This window comes from Octopus bimaculoides, chromosome 2 (assembly GCF_046866305.1).
Source record: "Octopus bimaculoides isolate indiv1 chromosome 2, ASM4686630v1, whole genome shotgun sequence".
Classification (NCBI taxonomy): domain Eukaryota; kingdom Metazoa; phylum Mollusca; class Cephalopoda; order Octopoda; family Octopodidae; genus Octopus; species Octopus bimaculoides.
The window spans coordinates 30,465,922-30,487,246 of NC_142929.1; the positions used below are offsets into that span (position 1 = coordinate 30,465,922).

At 35.9% G+C, this 21,325-nt stretch overlaps 1 protein-coding gene across 1 annotated transcript in view; it reads left to right on the top strand.

The window, feature by feature from the left end:
* LOC106878420 (putative ATP-dependent RNA helicase DDX49) overlaps positions 1–21,325 on the top strand; it is a 652,269-nt gene that overhangs the window by 190,229 nt on the left and 440,715 nt on the right. Inside the window, exon 3 of the mRNA XM_052976052.2 lies at positions 17,874–17,959. Coding sequence (XP_052832012.2) covers positions 17,874–17,959 — 86 coding nt within the window. The remainder of the gene's footprint in view (positions 1–17,873; positions 17,960–21,325) is intronic.

Genomic DNA, 21,325 nt, shown 5'->3' on the forward strand with positions numbered 1-21,325 from the left:
AGCATCGGTTGTCAAGCAATGCTAGGGGGACAAACACACACACATATATACATATATACGACGGGCTTCTTTCAGTTTCCGTCTACCAAATCCACTCACAATGCTTTGGTCGGCCCAAAGCTTTAGTAGAAGACACTTGCTCAAGATGCCACATAGTGGGACTGAACCCGGAACCATGTGGTTGGTAAGCAAGCTACTTACCACACAGCCACTCCTATATAGTTTACATAATTTTAATATATTTTAAATGAAAGAGTATTGTGGTTGTTGACCAGTTTCACTTTCATTACATTGAAATTATTGTGATTTTGTATTTTCTTAAGATTTTAGTCCATGTTCTTGTATGAAAGTTTGTGAATGAATCAAGTATTATTGAAGAGGTTGCAAGACACAACGAAAATTACAGAAAAAGAAATAAATATGTAAATGAATGGAAATCGAACTGGTGAGTGCATGAAGTAATAAAGCACTAAAAGAGAATGACTCTCCCCAGACACAATACTATATATATATATATATATATATATATATAGATCGTTGTAAACACTTTGCCCTATGTACACATATAAAAATATTTCCATGAAAATATAACCCTATTCATATATATTCTGTAGTACTGTAGGATATTAAAGCAATTCACCACACACACACAGTAATTTATTTATCAAATTAGTTGTCAAGATTGTGTTATGATATGCAAATTAATTGCTCCATTTCACTTAATCCCTTCTACTGCTTACATGTGTTTGCCAGTATGTTTGTCTCCACATGTCCTCATATTGACTTTACTTAAGCAGTGGTGATGTTTGTTCTGGTTTTGCATGAACAAATGGCAGTTTGGCATGTGAATTGCAGGGGGAATAGAGAACCACGTAATTAAAATTAGGAAAGGAAATTATGACATTGAAACCTTTCCTAAGAGCATTTGTAATGTGAAATCATTCTAAATGGATGAAAAAAAAATGTGGATTTGCAAATTCAGTAAATGTATTTTCTATGTTATAGTCCTCATCTCTCTTTAACACAATTTTAAATTTTGATTTATATTCCTGTGTATTATGCTTTCTTAATTAAAATTGATGTGAGAAACTAACTGAGCAAGTGCAGGTGCAGTTGTACTGCATGGCACCTTGTGCTGGTGTCTTCTACTTTAGCCTTGGGCTGACCAAAACCTTGTGAGTGGATTTGATTGGTGGAAACTAAAAGAAGCCTGTGATCAGTAGAAACTAAAGAAGCATGCACACACACATATACATGTCTATGTATGTTTGTGTCTCTTTGTCTTGACATCACATGGTAGCTGTAAATGAGTGTCAGTGTCATACAAGCAGTGTAATTCATTTTCAATAATTCATTTTCAGTTTTCTGCAAAAGCATGTTTGGACATGAGAAGATATTATTTTGCTTAGAAATAGTTGAAGATTGGCAACAAGAAGGGCATCTGGCCATAGAAAATTTGCCTTAATATAAGCCTGTCTGATCCATGCAAGCATGGAAAAGTGGACATTAAATGATGATGGTTATTCATCTGCACAATAAATGCAATGAGCTTTAATAATCATGCGTAGATTTCTAATGCTTATTATATTTGCTACAAAAAAATAGCCCAAATTTCATTCAGGCATGTGCAAGACCATTGTCTGTCTTCCTTTCTCCTTTGTTTATGGTGTGCATAATGATTTATTTTCACTTATCGTTTGGAACATTTCAACGGGAAAAAAAATAAAAAGGAAATACACTAGTTTTGTGTCATTGAAAAGGCCTGTGATTTTGACTTGTTTCCCCACAATTTTGAGGAGAAATAATTTTTGAATGCTTGCTCCATTGTGTTTCAGAAATAAATTCATTCTTGCTTTCAATATCACTGTTGGAGTTACTACCTCTATCGGAAATTGAAATATTCAACTCGACATGCAACACTTGGTTATGCTTGTTGTACATTTTCATTTGCTGCTACTTCTTCTTTTTTCGAAAATCATTTAAATTCAGTTTCTAGTACTGAGCGTGATGCTAGTATCCGTTTGTTTTAAGTGTAAAAGTTATAGAAAAGATACTGAAAATGGTGTGAAGGATGGGGGAAAATATCTCCTAAAATTTGAAGAACATAAATTTTATGTTATAAAAATGTCAAATACTGTACAGCAAGTGATTATTTAATGAAATCATGTTATCACTAATATATTAATGAGACTTTATGATGATATTCTCATTTAAATATGAATAATTAATTACTAGTGCTGTTGGACTGGTTAGTAATCTAGGAATGTGCAACACCTCATGTGGTATCAGATTTGGCAGGTAATGAAAATGTTAAGATATTCAGAGACTGGTGACAAAGAAGGTGTGACCACAGCAGTTTGGTATCAAAAGAATTATTGTAAACGCGTTTAACTTGTTATTTTAAATACAATGTTAAACCATATTAATTTGCATTGATAATTTGCCATGCAGTTTTAGGGGAGTGGTTTAGCATGTAACCACATGAGTTGAATCATCATCATCATGCTCATCATATGTTCACATTTCCGTGCGTGAGAAGACCCGGCAAGCCAAGTGAGATCGTTGCCAGGGCCCCTGGACTGGCTCTTGTGCGGGTGGCACATAAGATGTACCATCCTGAGCGTGACCGTTGCCAGTACCGCCTGACTGGCCTTGTAGGGTTTTTGAGCGAGATCGTTGCCAGTGCCCCTAGACTGGCTCTTGTGCGGGTGGCACATAAAAGACACCATTTCGAGCGTGGCCGTTTTCGTGCGGGTGACACGTAAAAGCACCCACTACTCTCTCTGAGTGTTTGGAAGGGCATCCAGCTGTAGAAACTCTGCCAAATTAGATTGGAGCCTGGTGTAGCCATCCGGTTGCACTAGTCCTCAGTCAAATCGTCCAACCTATGCTAGCATGGAAAGCGGACATTTAAACGATGATGATGATGATGATGATGATGGATCAGATAGAATTTGTTGAGGCAGATTTTCTATGGCTGGGTGCCTTTCCTGTTACCAACTGTTACCTGTTTCCAAGCAAAATATTTTTCCATTACCAGACATGTTTTTCACAGAAGACTGGAAATAAACCACCTCACTTCTATGACAGTGATGCTCATTTACAACCATCACATGATGTCCAGACAAAGTTGCACACAAATTCCCACTACCACACGCACAAACACCCTAGGCTTATGTCAGTTTCTTCTTTATTGCCCACAAGGGGCTAAACATAGAGGAGACAAACAAGGACGACAAAGGGATTAAGTCGATTACATTGACCCCAGTGCGTAACTGGTACTTTATTTCTCAACCCCGAAAGGATGAAAGGCAAAGTCGACCTCGGCGGAATTTGAATTCAGAACGCAGCAGTGGACGAAATACCACAAAGCATTTCACCCTGCGTGCTAACATTTCTGCCGGCTCGCCGCCTTATGTCAGTTTCTGCTAGGCTTATGTCACTTTCTGCTGACTAAATCACTTGCAAAGCTTTGGTCATCCCAGCAATATAGTAGAAGATACTTGCCCAAGATGCTGTGCAGTGGGGCTGAACCCAAGACCACATGGTTGAGAAGCAAGCTTCTCAACCGCACAGCCACACCTGCATCTATGAAACATTAAGGACAAATGATGGCACTCGGTTATGATGAAAATGAATAATGAGTTTGTGATAGTGAAAGCTAAGCAGAGGAATGGCAAAAAAAGAATCTTGTTTGTTGTCAGTAAGATGATGTTGAATTAAGATCTAAAGAAACTGGGTGACAAAGATGAGATGATACTTGATAAAAACCAATCAAACCAATTCTTTCAGCATTCACATTGTTCTGTCAAAATTAATACCTATTCATTCACATGATTTTGAATTAATCTTACAGTATCTTGTAATTTTGAGATTTTGATGAGGTAACTGTTAATTTTTAGAATGATATTGTAAGGCTGGTGTGAGAGGCCAGAGCTGGCCATTTTGAACATAAAAGAGAATATGTTGGCTGGATATGGTAGGTTTGAATGCTAAAGGCTTAATTACCAGAATTAGTCTTAAGTTTAAGCTTCCTATGCAAACTTAAACTGCTCCTCTGACTTAACACTACCACCAGGCATCATGGGTGTTTTGAGTGGGGAGGGGGGCACTCTAATGCAAGAATTCGATCCAGGTCTCTACTTTGAGGATACATTTTTCTCACTAATCTCAGCTGCCCTCTAAAGCAGGGATACCCAACTACTGGGCTGAACACAAAAAAATAAATTTTAAAATTGTATTTCTCTTTTATTGACTATTGCTGTCTATTGGGTGTTTTTGCATTGTATCTTCATCACCATTTAATGTCTGTGTTCCATGCTGGCATGGATTGAATGGTTTGACAGAATCCAATGAGTAGGGGGGAAATGTTGGTTCATGGGATGGGGTGTTAAATTGATGTAATGTTGGTGGAAAGCACAATACAAGGAGGGTGCTTAAAAGTTCCTGGCTTTAAGGGAATTTCAAAAGGCCTGGTTCGAGGCTCAACCTTCTGAGTTCTTTTACAGGGCTTAGAAAAACTGAAGGATTGCTTGTATACAACAGGCATAGCACTTACAGGACTAAGTTTTGCTGAGAGGGCAAGTTTTTTCAAAAACCTCATATCACTAGAAATCTTGGGCCATTGTCATCTCTTCCATGAGTTTCGGGGTCCTAAGGTCAGCCTTCGGTTGCCCTCTTCCCCAAGTTCCAGCCACATTAAGTGATTGCCACTTCTTAAACAGCTGTCCTAATTCATTTGTTAGGCACTTAATTATTATGTCCTGGTCCAGGGGAAATATTGTCTTGCACTGGAATTTGTCCTTGGTGCAAAAGTAGGTTGGAGACCACTGCTGTGAAGAATCATATACACTACTTTGCTTCCTAGCTAAAAGATATTAAAAAAAAAATACTAACATGAAAATTTAAAGACAGAAAAAACGTAAATGAAAAGCACTCAGTTTTTCTAACCTTTGTTTTCTGGAACAGTGAATGTTGTTGTGTCTTTAGAATTTCTATATTGGCAGCACTAGTCATGGGAAGCATTCTCAAGTTATTCTTGTGATAAAATGAAATACAATAAAAATTACTTCCTTATTGTAAATAGCTATTTTTGTGAAAAACAAAGTAGTTAACTTATTTTGTTTCTTGTATCTCTTCACTGTGCATTGGTGTTTTTTCTAAGTTTTATCATATCTAATATAAATTCTCATATCTTTGTTTAGTTTTCATTGACATTTATTTACACTGCCTTGTGTTTTTTTTTTTAACGCTTATTTTTAATTTTCCATTTTTTTTTTTCTGAAAGTTTTGTTTGTAAAATTCTTCTTTTGGTTTTACATCCTCAATATTTTCATATTTCATTATATTTAGAGTCTCTTTCCACTTTCACTCTTCCTACCTCTTGATTATTATTGTTGTTATTATTATTATTATTATTATTATTATTATTATTATTATTATTATATGTATCTGTGTATTTTGCTATAGTCTTTAGAATCTCATAGGGATAACTTGTTCTAAATTGGATAAAAAAATAAAAATAAAATTAACATAGCTGAACTAAATTGCATTTATTCAAAGATTTTCTCCATAATGTTTAAAATCTTTTGAAGAAATATATATATATATATATATAAATATATGTAAATGTTGAACAACAAGAATGGAGTGCTCAACACCATATTAGTGGATAAAATTTCTATATTTGTGTATTAAGGCTACCATTGGTTACATGTCAAGAAAAACATCTTTATAGTTTCACAATCTTTCGAGTTGATCACAAGAAGGAATGGCGTTCATCTCCATTTTGTATGAAAACACAAAACGTTTTAGGTTTTCATTCAAAATCTAGAAGAACACCGTTCCTCCATGTGATTGGTTTGAAAAATTGTTAAGATATTAAGATATTTTTCCTAACATGAAACCAATGGTAAATTTAAAACACACGCATATGTATACATATGAGTTTGTGTGAATGCTTCTTCTAATAAATGCACCAAATTTAAAGAATGGATGCATGTAAAATGCATGTTAAATGGCAAATAAAAATGCACACATTTTGTGTTATGCTAAAGAGTAGTGCATAGTATTAGAATTTTTGACTCTGATGAAATATAATAAATTACTCCAAACTGCTGTAGGAGTATCTGCATAAGTGGAGTCAAGACTGGCTAGTTTGTACTGGCATCGAGTTGTACTGGTTGTAATAATGAAAACAGATCGAATAGTGCCATTTTGAAATCATGAAGTTTTTGAAATGCTTTAACTGAGGAAGATTTATGTAATGGATGCATTTGATATTATATATTACACAAACCTGAAATGTATGCATCAAATCAAATGGTTTTCAAAACATCACTATTTAGTTTGATTTCATTAGTACGACTATATACATACATACATACATACATACATACATACATACATACATACATACATACATACATACATACATACATAGATACATACATACATGCATGCATGCATCCATGTATGTAAGTTAAAAGTATATTGCTCTCTTTGTCTCTCCCTATACTTTGGACAAACTGGCTGACGTTTGCTGTCCATTTTGCGAAACACCTCTAGACATTAGACTCAATAATGACGCTGCTTAACGAGCATCTCCTTTACACCAGTGAACTCCTTACCTAAAACTGCACACACACACACACACACACACACACACTGACACAATCCTTCTTACTTCACACACTAGCACACATTTCCACTATAGTCCCCTTGCTACCCATCTTCACATTTATAGTGGCAAGTACACACAGATACACTTGCACTTCCCAACACCTACTACATTCATTACCAGTGCCTCTCTTCAATATGATGCACATAACATCCTCATACACATACACAAACACAAAACAGCACGCACGCATACATACATTTACATGCACAAACACATACAGCATACCTGTACATTATACTTTCATACATACACGTCCTCTTTCACACATGCTTAATTGCTTCACACACATACACAGAAGCATCATATGTCCATAGATGCAAAACAAGGATGCACACATGTCTGGTAGCTTCATATACATGTACATCAGCAGAAAGCAATGAGACACATATACACACTCAAACTAATAGAGTATATATGTATACATGAGGAAACACTTGTCTTCTCTGCTATTCATCCCTCAAGTTACCTCTCATAGTTGTCCCCCTTGTGACTCATGTCTCATGTAACCCCTTCCTCTTCTGGTCATTTCTGCATGCAGTGACCATCTAAGTCAAACACATTTGTTCTTTACTGTCGCCATGTTTTTCTCTTCTCATGTATTCTTTCTGCACAAGAGTCTGTGCTTGAAACGTAAAAGACTTTTCCTAAGCATACAGCAAATACGCTCTGTTTGCTTGTTTTTTTGTTTTTTTTTACCTCATCTTCATGTTATTTATAATTTCTGCAAAACACACACACACTCACATATTATTACATATACATGTTTTATATATTATACATTATATAGACATATGTATAAATCTAGGTGTGCATATGTATTTATATATATATATCTGTTTATATACATACATATAGATATTTAAATTTATCTGTTTTTGTATATATATATATATATGTTTATGTATATGTGTGTGTGTGTATATATATACATATATATATAGTCAAAAAGATGCATAGATACATATATTTTTTTTTGTGTGTGTTTATATATATATATATATATATATATATATATATATATATATATGTTTGTATTCATACGTGTTCATATATATGTTTATATACATAAAAAGATCTATATACCTGAACTACGAAAAAGACAGTTATGGCTTGAAGGTATATTTAACTTCATCACTGTTTGATGTCACATTTTATGCCACTCCTTGCTATTTTCACCAATGTTATTTTCTTGTTCCTTCCTCCTATACTATGTTCTATTGTTTTGCTATATGTTTTGTTTCGGCAGATAACCCCATTGAGTCATGCACGTTATCTCGAATTAGTTTTATTAATTTCCTTTTGTTCTTTATGAAAAATCTTCCACTGTGTTTGTTTTACCTAGTGTGAGAGTGTTTGTTATATATATATATGTATATATCTGTGTGTGTGTGTGCACATGTTTGCATGTATGTATGTATGTATATATATATATATATATATATATATATATATATATATAAATATATATATATATATATATGTGTTTTTTTGTATATATCTGCATTTATATATGTGTGTGTATGTATGTATATGAATGCATATATATTTATATGTACATATATAAATGTGTGTGTTTGTGTTTATACATGTAAATACATGCATATATATATATATATATATATATATATAGATAGATAGATAGATATTTATATGTTATTTTCTACAATATGATTGAGGAGGAAATCCCTCAGGGAAGCATTCTGCATACTAATTACAAATGTATGATAATAGGGTCTCGCATCTGAGATTTAATGATTTTGAAGATTTCTGGTGCACTGAGATTATCTATGTAATTGACAGTCACAAAAAAGAAAATAATCAAATGTATAAACAACTCTAGAAATCATGCAAGGGAGTTAACTCCATTTAAATTACCTATTAGCTATTTCTGGGCAGTTTCCATGAGCAGTATTACTGATAATCACTATGAGTATTACTCCATTGACTCTGTCTGTCTGTGTCTTTCTCTGATTATATATACATATATAACAAGAATAGATATTCACTGAATGAAAACAGAGCTCACTCTGAGCTTGTCTTCCCTTATGAGTTGCTATTGTGAAACAGTGGTTAGGGATAGAATATAGTCTCACCGTCATTCTGAAAATCCAGGAACTGCAATTGTGGAGAGTATGTACATATATAAATGTGTGTGTTTGTGTTTATACATGTAAATACATGCATATATATATATATATATATATATATAGATAGATAGATAGATATTTATATGTTATTTTCTACAATATGATTGAGGAGGAAATCCCTCAGGGAAGCATTCTGCATACTAATTACAAATGTATGATAATAGGGTCTCGCATCTGAGATTTAATGATTTTGAAGATTTCTGGTGCACTGAGATTATCTATGTAATTGACAGTCACAAAAAAGAAAATAATCAAATGTATAAACAACTCTAGAAATCATGCAAGGGAGTTAACTCCATTTAAATTACCTATTAGCTATTTCTGGGCAGTTTCCATGAGCAGTATTACTGATAATCACTATGAGTATTACTCCATTGACTCTGTCTGTCTGTGTCTTTCTCTGATTATATATACATATATAACAAGAATAGATATTCACTGAATGAAAACAGAGCTCACTCTGAGCTTGTCTTCCCTTATGAGTTGCTATTGTGAAACAGTGGTTAGGGATAGAATATAGTCTCACCGTCATTCTGAAAATCCAGGAACTGCAATTGTGGAGAGTATGTATAAAAATTGATCAGATAATAGAAGCAAAGTGAGAGAATAGACATTTATTCTATTTGTCGACAGCTGTTTCATAATCTGAAAGTTATATAAGTGAAGTCGGTCCAATACACTTATTGTCTGTGACTAGAAAATGAAATGCTGTGTAGTCTGTTATATTATAGCACAGTTTATATTTATGTGTGTGTGAGTGTGTGTGTTTGTTTGTTTATGTGTGTGTATATATATATACCGGGTGGGGCAGAGAGGACGGACGTTTTTGAAAAATTAACAAAATCATTAATTTTAGATGCAAACAAATTTTATTGACATCAATGTGTTTGTATTGAATTAGCATTTGTCAAAATCAAGTGTGGAAAACAACATCCATCATGTAATATCCGTTTTCATTGATGCATTTCTGAAGGTGCTCTTGGAAGTTGGCCTCCACTCCAGCATTGCTCTGTCGAATTGGGTGACTTCTACATGAATAGCTTCCTTCAAATCATCCAATGTATGGGACTTTTGTGCATACACACATGCTTTGAGATTTCCCTACAAGAAATAATCAAATATGGACAACTCAGGGGACTGAGGGGATCAAAGAATGTCAGCAAATCTGGAAATGAGGCTGTCATTGAAGAGAGGGTAAAGAATGTCCATTGATGCTCTGGCTGTGTGGTCCATTGCCCCATCCTGCTGAAACCACACACATCGAATAGGCATATGTTTTTGTCATAAATCAGGCACAACAAAATTGTTTATCATCTTGGTGCAATGCTCGAAGTTCACAGTAGCAACGTTGCCATTATTGTCTTCAAAAATGTAAGGACCAATGGTAGCAGCTTTTCCAACATCACATCAGATCGTCACTTTTGGTCTTTCATGCAGTTCTCTTGGATTTTCAAGAGCCCAGTAGTTCTGTTGATTCGCCATGCTATTGAGATGAAAATGAGGTTTATCACTCATTAACAAAATGAGGTTGTCATTTGCCTTAAAAATTGCTTCCATCTGGCATGCGAAGTTAAGCCGCTGTGCATGGTCCCATGGTTTCAACTGTTGCCCAATGTTTGTAGGGGTGGAAATGCAGGTCTTTATGCAAAATACACCTTACCAATTGATTACCGATGCTCAGTTCAGTGGAATACCTTTGAACAGAGTGATTCAGACTCTGTATCAAATTTTCCGGGGTCTGTACTGTTCGTGGTACCGCCACCAGTCTCTTATTCATTAGTGTATCTTGTGTACAAAGTGCATTCACCCAATGTAAGATTGTGTTATAAGTGGGAACAACATGATTTTGGTGAATGTTGAAGTAGCACCGAAACTCACACTGAACTGCTGTGACAGACTCGTTAGTCTTCACATAACTGTTGTAGACAAACATGCCATGCTCTATTGACCACAGTGTCATGGCTTCACCTGAAAAGAAAAAAAATGCTAAGACACCATGAACCTGTTGAACATATGTCCCTCCCCCTTGGGCTGAGTAGTAGTCATTTCAAAAATGTCCGTCCTCTCAGCTCTACTCTGTAATATATATATATATATATATATATATATATATATTGCATGTATATTTATATTTTTTCATGACAAATGATGTAGCGCTGCTTACATATCTAACACAAGCTATGAAACAGCTGTCAACAAATAGAATAAATATGTATTTTCTCTCAATGTGTATGTGTGTGTGTATTTTCTATTTTAGTCATCAAACTGTGGCCATGATGGAGCACTACTATGAAGGGTTTAGTTCAATATATCAACCTCAGTGCATATCTTTTAAGTCTGGTATCGAATGTATTGGTTTCTTTTGATAGACAACACCAGTTGTCAAGTGGTTGCAGGGACAGACACACCATAATACTTCTAAACTGATCGGTTATTTAAAGAAAATCTGTAGAGATAACCTTAATAACTGATGTAATAGCACTGCTAACACAGTAGAACACAGTATTGTCGTATAAAGACATTTAATATACTTTGTAGTATATTATGGTTGAATAAAAAAGTAGGTGTCCCTACAGGTCATTTACAGTGTTTAGAATCTCATCTGAAATTACTTGTTTTTATACTTGAGTCAATAGTCATTGACTTTGCTATATTTATGCTACTTCATGTTGTAATATTTTTTTTTCTGATTTTCAAACAATATAAGAACTTCAGAAATGCTTTTACTTTTTCGATGCTAAACTGCTTGAGACATTTTCTGGTTTATATAACATCATTTAAAACGTTCATATCGAAATTAAATCATCTCTTATAATTTTATACCAGAAACTATTATGTTCTAGACACTAGCTTAAGTAAAAAGTAGTTGTCATTCTTCCAAATTCTTAATTAAAGACCACCTTCAGTCATGTATGACCATGGGATTGCACTTAGAAAGTTCCCTTCTGAGGCACAAGTCTGTCCCAGGTTGTTTGTGGAAGACCAGCAATAACCCATGCGTATTAGCCTCTTCTCTTCATGCCCAGTGATGTTGTCCAAGGGAAAGGTGAAAGCTTATTCAGTTTGGCATCAGTAATATTGCAGCTCATTTCTACAGGTGAGTGAGCTGGAACAGTATGAGGTAATGTGCCTTCTTCAAGAGCACAACACACAGCCCAGTCTGGGAACTGAACTCTCAACTCCATGATTGTAAGCCTGATGCTCTAACCACTGAACCATATGCCTAGTTACTGATCATGTAAATTATCATCATACATCCAATCGGATGAATAGCCTGGGCCAGTGCAACGCTTCCGTACCAGACATCTCGATCGAGCAATGAGGCATGGACTGGGTTTTAGTTCCAGCGGTCTTTTGCTAGTTGAAATATCTCAGCTGTGTATATTACATCTATAGATCCTATCAGTTCTTCATTAACTGAACTAGTTGGTCCTGGCTGTTAACAGTTTGTTGTCTGTTTATCTGTTCAGCATCTAGTGATATTTGCTATTGACCTTCATTGGTTGAAATATTTCATCCTCGCATGTCCCATGCTTTGAATCAATTAAATTATGAAATCCTGAATTATTTTGAAAATAAACTGAACCACACAAAAGGAGTTTACATTTAATATATCCCTCACTCCATTCTCCAAACTAATTATTGACAAACTTAAAGGAAATGTGAAGAACGAAAGCTATACATTATTTTCGTTCTGTGTATGGTGCTATAGGTGTTTCTACTAAAACTATTAACCAATTCTTTTTTCTGCAAAATTTTCAATTTAATTCTAAAGAAATTGTTTTATTTTGGAAATTTTAAAATTGCTTTTGATTTTTGTCTTAAAAAATACTTCTATATTTTGTATGCAAAATATATCTCATTATTACTATCATTATCATTCTAAGATTGACTTGGCTTTTCATCCTTTCTGGGTCATTAGAATAAATGTATCAGTAAATGACTTAACTCCCTACCCCAAATTCCTGGCCTTGTGCCAAAATTTGAAACCATTATCATTATCATTGTTACCATTGATGACTGATCTTATGTTGATTTTTTTTCTTTGAGAAAGTCAATATTGGTTGATGTAATTGACTAACCCACTCACCAACCCAAATTTCTGACCATGTGCCCATTTGAGGTCTATATTTAACTGCTTCCCTTCTTCCAAATATCAAGCCTTGTATCTACATAGGAAATATTATTATTATCCGGGTAGCGAATTGGCAGAAACATTAGTGTGTCAGCCAAGATGCTTAGCAGCATTTAGTCTATCTTTATGTTCTGAGTTCAAATGCTGCTGAGTTTGACTTCGCCTTTTTTTGTCCTTTCATGGTTAATGAAATAAATACTATTTGAGCAGTTGGATTGAAGTAATTGGTTAGCCCTCTCCCTCAAAACTTCAGGCCTTGTGTCTAAATAGACAGGGTTTATAATAATAATAATAATAATAATAATAATAATTATTATTATTATTATTCACACATGATAGTGTGTGAATAATATTCTTATGGTCAACATTTACCCACCCATGACCACTTCTAGACTTTGTCACTAACTCAGTTGCTAACCAAATTAGATGATGTTTACATTTTTAGATTGGTCACATTCTTAGCTACATTTTCGGCTATAAATTTTGAAAATTGCTTTGGTAGAAAAAAAAAAGTTTGAGTCAAATATGTGAGGTCAAAGATGGGAGAGTAACTCCTGGAATCAACTTTGACTCCTAATATATTTTTTTTTTCTAAAAGAGATCTATATTTTATTTTAGCTTATATGATAGATCTTGGTGAGAGGAATCTATCCATATTACTTATATGCAAAAATATTCTGTAGTGAAAAAGTATGGAGGTAAATATTGATGAAAAAATGACATTTTTTAAATTAAAATACATTATATTAGGTAAATTTGAGATAATTTTATTTATTATGAGAATCTAAAAAACAAGTAAATCCTAAAAACATGTTACACAAATAACCAAAAATAAATTTAAACAAAACTATTTTTCCAAATCATGTCTTTTGAAATATACAATTAAAATAGTGCTTTTATTTAGTTGTATGCAGTACAAACAATAAGATATGAAGTTGTAAATAATATTGCACAACATTTTTTTTTCACTTGAATTGAAATCCCATTACAAAAAAAGAAAAAAAAAACAAACAAAAAAAAAACGTTGATTGCAGTAGAATGTTCATTCTATGGTCTCAAATTGACCATATGCTCAGTCAGTTCTTCATCATCATCATCATCATCATCGTTTAACGTCCGCTTTCCATGCTAGCATGGGTTGGACGATTTGACTGAGGACTGGTGAAACCGGATGGCAACACCAGGCTCCAGTCTGATTTGGCAGAGTTTCTACAGCTGGATGCCCTTCCTAACGCCAACCACTCAGAGAGTGTAGTGGGTGCTTTTACGTGTCACCCGCACGAAAACGGCCACGCTCGAAATGGTGTCTTTTATGTGCCACCCGCACAAGCCAGTCCAGGGGCACTGGCAACGATCTCGCTCGAAAATCCTACAGGAGCCAGTCAGGCGGTACTGGCAACGGCCACGCTCAAAATGGTGCATCTCATGTGCCACCCGCACAAGAACCAGTCCAGGGGCACTGGCAACGATCTTACTTGGCTTGCCGGGTCTTCTCACGCACAGCCCATTTCCAAAGGTCTCGGTCCGTAGTCATCGCCTCGGTGAGGCCCAATGTACGAAGGTCTTGCCTCACCACCTCAGCCCAGGTCTTCCTGGGCCTACCTCTTCCACGGGTTCCCTCAACTGTTAGGGTGTGGCACTTTTTCACGCAGCTATCCTCCTCCATTCTCACCACATGTCCATACCAGCGCAATCGTCTCTCTTGCACGCCACAACTGATGCTTCTAATGTTCAGCTTTTCTCTCAAGATACTTACACTCTGACGGGTATTCACATTGACATTACACATCCAACGGAGCATACTGGCTTCATTCCTTGCGAGCTTACGTATGTCCTCAGCAGTTACAGCCCATGTTTCACTGCCATGTAGCATGGTTGTTCGTACGCATGCGTCATACAGTCTGCCTTTTACTCTGAGTGAGAGTCCCTTTGTCGCCAGCAGGGGTAAGAGCTCTCTAAACTTTGCCCAGGCTATTCTTATTCTAGCAGCTACACTTTCAGCGCACCCACCCCCACTACTAACTTGGTCGCCCAGATAGCGGAAGCTATCGACTACCTCTAGTTTTTCACCCTGGAATGAGATAGAAGTTGTTTCCTGTTTGTTTGCAGTCTTTATTGCACCTGAACATCTGCCACAAACAAAAACTAACTTGCTAGTTAACCTGCCTTTGATGTTGCTGCACCTCTTATGTGTCCATAGCTTGCACCGGGTACATCTTATAGAGTTACTACCTACTCCTTTTCTACATACTGAGCAGGGCCATCTACCTGAAGGGGTTTGTGTTTTATCTACCTTCCTACTTATTAGGATTTTGGTTTTAGCTAGGTTGACTCTAAGGCCCTTCAATTCTAGACCTTGCTTCCACACCTGAAACTTCTCCTCTAGTTCTGATAGTGACTCCGCAATTAGGGCAAGGTCATCAGCATAGAGGAGCTCCCAGGGGCAACCTGTCTTGAACTCCTCTGTGATTGCCTGGAGGACTATGGTAAATAATAGGGGGCTGAGGACGGAACCTTGGTGGACCCCTACCTCTACCCGGAATTCATTGCTGTACTCATTTCCAACCCTCACCTTACTGGCCGCATCTCTGTACATGGCTCGCACAGCTCTCACTAGCCATTCTTCTATCCCAAGTTTCCTCATTGACCACCAGATAAGGGATCGGGGGACCCTGTCAAAGGCTTTCTCCATGTCAACGAAAGCCAGGTACAGAGGTTTATCCTTGGCTAGGTATTTCTCTTGCAACTGTCTCACTAGAAATAAGGCATCAGTAGTGCTTTTACCTGGCACGAACCCAAACTGCATCTCATCTAAATTGATTCGCTCCCTAATTAGTTGGGCTATGACCCTCTCTGTAACTTTCATAACCTGATCTAACAGCTTGATGCCTCTGTAATTATTTGTATCTAAAGCGTCCCCTTTACCTTTGTAGCAGTTGACTATGATGCTGCTACACCAGTCATAGGGTATGACTCCTTCGTGTATCACCTGGTTCGTAATACGGGTGACTAGGCTATAGCCAACACTGCCAGATATTTTGAGCATCTCTGCAGTGATTCCTGATGGGCCGGGGGCTTTCCCGGTCTTCATACTCTTAATTGCTTTATCTACCCTGGTACTATCAACTCGGATAGCTGGTCCCTCTATTGGGTCGACATAAGGCAGGCTCTCTTTCTACCATTCATTCTCTTTATTAAGCAATCTATCGTAGTGGCATCTCCAGACCTCTTTCTTTGCATCCTCATTTAATGCAAGCGTACCATCATCCATGCGAACACATTTCTCTCCTACAACATCACTATTCTCTCTCCTACACTGTCTTGCAACCCGAAATACCTCGAGTCTTTGGTCCTCACGGCGCAGAACATTGGCAAATCTTTCCTTATCTGCTTCCCCTCTGGCTAAATAAACCTGTCGCCTAGCCTCCCTTCTGGCACATTGGTACAATTCCCTGCTACCACCGTTCTTCCAGTCCTTCCAAGCTTGTTTCTTTTGTCTAATAGCCCTGTCTACCTCCTTGTTCCACCACCACGTTACTCTGGGTTGGGAGGGGACCTTACACCACCCACAAATCTGGTCGGTGGCTTTCAACAGGTTGTCCCGCAGAAATCTCCAATTGTCTTCCACGTTGTATGATGCTATATCCCCTTCTATTTCGTTAAATGCTTCAAGTAACTTGTCTCTAAGTCTCTGTCCGTTTGCAGGGTCTTTAAGCTTCCACACCCTTCTTCTCCAAGCCTGTCTAATTCTGGGCACCCATTTTGCCTTGATCCCAAAGTCGCTAACTACTAATCTATGTTGTGGGGTACATTCTTCGCCAGGGTAGGTTTTGGCATTTATAAGCCGCCCTCTTTCCCTATTTCTGATTAAAAACAGAAAGAAACATTAATCTTACAAATCATAAGTAAAATTTATTAGTTAGCATTAATACAGTAGAATTAGCCTAATTTTATTTTATATCATTTTTAAAATACTGCTTTTTCCAAAAATAAGCCCATGGGCTTAAATACAGATTTATATAATTTTGCTTAAAAATTTTTTTTCTGAAAATGATAAAAATTACTGGGGCTCTACATGAAAATTTTCTGAATATAAGCCCATATGCTTAAAATTGAATGGGCTTATTTTTGGAGAAAACCAGTAATATTTTTATAATTTTTGTTTTAATAAAATATAGTAAATTTTAAAAATGTTATTCTCGGTTGCAATATTTTAAGTACTGTAGAATTTTAATTTTAAGTACATTTTAGTTTCCTTTAGGAGTGACAAATTAGGCAAATTCTACTGTAGAAATCTTGTTCTGTATTTTTCCAGGTGTAATAACTTAAGAATAATAACATGCATGCACTGACATTTTTCAATTTAATTATTATTATTATTATTATTATTATTATGAAGCAGGTAAGCTGGTAGAATTGTTAGCATGCTGGGCAAAATGCTTCACGGTATTTTGTCCTTCTTCATGTTCTAAGTTCAAATACTGCCGGGACCGACTTTGCCTTTCATATTTTCAGGGTTAATAAAATAAGTACCAGTTGAGCAATGGGGCCAGTGTATTAAACTTACCCGCTTCCCTAAAATTGCTGGCCTTGTGCCAAAATTTAAAAACATTATTATTATTATTATTGTTCGAGTAGTTTTATTTTTATAACATGCTTTCACTTCACTACCGAGCACAGCTCTGTGTGCCTTGGGTATGTGCTGTGGTTTGCTGTGATGCTCTTATGGTTACTGTATTGAAAGTGTTTTGCGTAGGATGTGTGCAGTGCTCAGTAGTGCAATTTTCTGTATGTTATATATATTTGTAAGTCCTGGTGTTTTTGTTATGTATTTGTCTGAATATTTTATTATTATTATTATTATTATTATTATTATTATTATTATTATTATTTTCTTTCTGTTTTATAGTGAGCTGGCTTATCAGATTGGAGAACAGTTTGAAGTGTTTGGCAAACCCATTAATGTTCGTGTTACAGTCATCACTGGAGGCATCAGTAAGTTCCCTTTCTTTTTCTATAGTTTCATATTTAGGCGCAGGCATCGCTGTGTGGTAAGAAGCTTGCTTCCCAACCACATGGTTCCAGGTTCAGTCCCACTGTGTGGCATCTTGGGCAAGTGTCTTCTACTGTAGCCTTGGGCCAACCAAAGCCTTGTGAGTGGATTTGGTAGACAGAAACTGAAGGAAACCCTTCATATATATATGTATGTATATATGTGTGTATGTATGTTTGTGTCTGTGTTTGTCCCCCCACCATTGCTTGACAACTTATGTTGGTGTGTTTATGACCCCCGTAACTTTTCAGTTTGGCGAAAGAGACCAATAGAATATGTACTAAGCTTACAAAGAATAAGTCCTGGGGTTGATTTGTTTGACTAAAGGCAGTGCTGCAGCATGGCCACAGTCAAATGACTGAAACCAATAGAAGAATACTTGAAAGAATCAGCATTATATTTGTTCTGTTTTTTTCCTGATTTAGGTTTCATTTATAATTGTTGTAATGGTGAAAACTGTGCCCATCAGTTGAATATTAACTTTTATTACATATGTAAGTTAACCAGAAGTCCTTGAACTGGCAGATGTCACTAGCATCAAAGTCATACTATTCAAGTCCCATAAGGCATTGGGTAGGGTATGCTTCCAGGATGAAGGATCGTAGCCTGCTCAAGATTGTGCAGCATAGCAAATTCTTCACTAGCCTCATTGTGAGACGGGCACAGATGCAAAAAGTACTTAGGAGTCACTAATGAAATCTCCCGATGCATGTCACATTGATTATTACCAGTGTTCTGTTATAGTCTCACCAGTTTTTTTTCTTTGAAAATACACTCACAATTTCCTCTTAGCCATGGGGCTCTTTACTCTTGCAAGACTAGCCGTGGTCTTTCATCTGTCTACTTTGGGTTTCAAGACCAGTAATCATGATTGCTAGGGATAAGATGACCGACAGCTTTTTTAGCCTCAAATGAAAGTACATTTTTATAGCTTCGCATTCTTTTGGACAAGACTTCTTCCAAAGATTACACAGTTCTCTAGCAATATGACTCAGTTATAGAATATGTAGTATATGAGCCAATGAGAGAATGTGTGGTATACAAGCCATTGGAGGTACATGTAGAATATAAGCCAGTGAGTGAACATGTGGTATATGAGCTAGTTAGAATACATTTAGCAAATGAACCAGTGAGGAAAAATGTAATATATGAGTCAGTGGTGGCAGGTGGCATGTATACCAGCCAGTGAGTGTATATGTAGTAAATAAACCCAGTGAGCAAACATGTAACAAATGAGCCAGTGATGAAACATTTAGTATATAAGACAGTGAGGGAATATGTTGTATACCAGTCTGGGGTGGAGGTTACAAGTATTTGAGTCAGTGAAGGAACATGTAGCATACAAGACTGTAAGGGAACATCTAGTAAATAAGTGCAGTGAGCAAACATGTAACAAATGAACATGTACATATAACAATGAGGAAACATGTAGCATATAAGCCAGTGTGGGAACATCTTAGTGGTTGCTTGAAATAGGAGCCAAATATTGCACCAATTACTCTCTGTCGTTATAAAATGAAAAATAAAAAAGAATAGATAAGCTGGTTATGGCTGGAACACCTTTGGTTTGCTCGATCGGAGCCAATCTAGAGCTACACAACAACAGTAACAAGAACAACACCACCAGTAATTGTAATGTGTGGTGACATTTTGTGTCAATAGTGATGTGTTAGTCAATTGTTGTTGTAATTATTTGTAGAAAGGTCATGGCTAAGAGCGAGATGTATTTGTCTGTAATTAGTATTGGGAAGCATTCATATTTCCAATGTTTGCAAACAATAGAAACAGTTCTGTGCTTGCTGAATTATCTAAATACAGCTATAGTAATCACATGAGTGATGTTGTACACAAGTTTTAATTGTATGATTTTATTTTGTCTGCTGATCAAAAATTAAGCTCTTCAACACAGCTGTTTGTCATGAATTTACCTGCACAATTACAAAGCAATCGTTATAACTGCCCTTTAATTCTGATATTTTCCTCCTTTTTTTTTGTTGTTTAAATTTAAATTTTTATTTTTGTCATTTCATTAACATGTAAATGCTAACATCTGTTGCAATTTATTTTGTACCTGTCGATGAATGTAAAATCAAATATAATGTTGGAATGGAATTAAAATAATCAAAATAATTTAACATTTAAATGAGCTATCTAAATTTTTGGGGAAGCTTAAACTTATGTTTTGTAACTGTTATTTTAGCATTTGCTTTGAAAATGTGATGTGATGAATACAAAAGGGTATAGAGAAATAGTTGATATTTGAAACAGTAGAATAATTTGCTTAGAATACATAAATCTCACCATACAAACACTCACATATGCATGAATATTTAATGAAAGCAATTTCCAACTGCTTCTCAAAAGAAGAAGGAAATAGGAAAAAAAAAAGAAAAATATTCAGTGGCAAAATTCTAATTGCAACATTCTTCCATTCATCCTGAGAATGAGAATGTTTTTTTTTTTTTTATTTATTTTCTTTCCTTTGCGAAAATAAGAAATAGAAGAAAATGCTAAGAAATGAGTTATGGCTCTCATACTTTGTTACTTGCCGTTACCACTGTTTCATTGTTGTCCTCCTCCTCATCACCACTCACCATCATCATCATCATCATCATCATCGCTACCACCATCAGTGCTATCATTTTCCTTCTTTTTCAGAACATCACCATCCTTCTGTTCTGCTATCATAATTCCCTTTCTCTATCATCAACATTTCAGTTTATTTAATAAAAATTTTATTATTTTTCCATCCTTTTTAAATCATATTTTCTAAAGTGTTTGTGGTAAGTAGCTTGCTTACGAACCACATGGTTCCGGGTTCAGTCCCACTGCGTGGCACCTTGGGCAAGTGTCCTCTACTATAGCCTCGGGCCGACCAAAGCCTTGTGAGTGGATTTGGTAGACGGAAACTGAAAGAAGCCCGTCGTATATATGTATATATATATATGTATGTGTGTATATGTTGTGTATCTGTGTTTGTCCCCGAACATCACTTGATAACCGATGCTGGTGTGCTTAGGTCCCTGTAACTTAGCGGTTCGGCAAAAAGAGACCGATAGAATAAGTACTAGGCTTACAAAGAATAAGTCCTGGGGTCGATTTGATTCGACTAAAGGCGGTGCTCCAGCATGGCTGCAGTCAAATGACTGAAACAAGTAAAAGAATAAAAGAATAAAAGAATACATGTGTATATATATATATATATATATATATATATATACATATATATATATATATATATATATATGTGTGTGTGTGTATGTGTGTGTGTGTGTGTTCGCTTGTGTTGTCTGTGTGTATTCTATAAG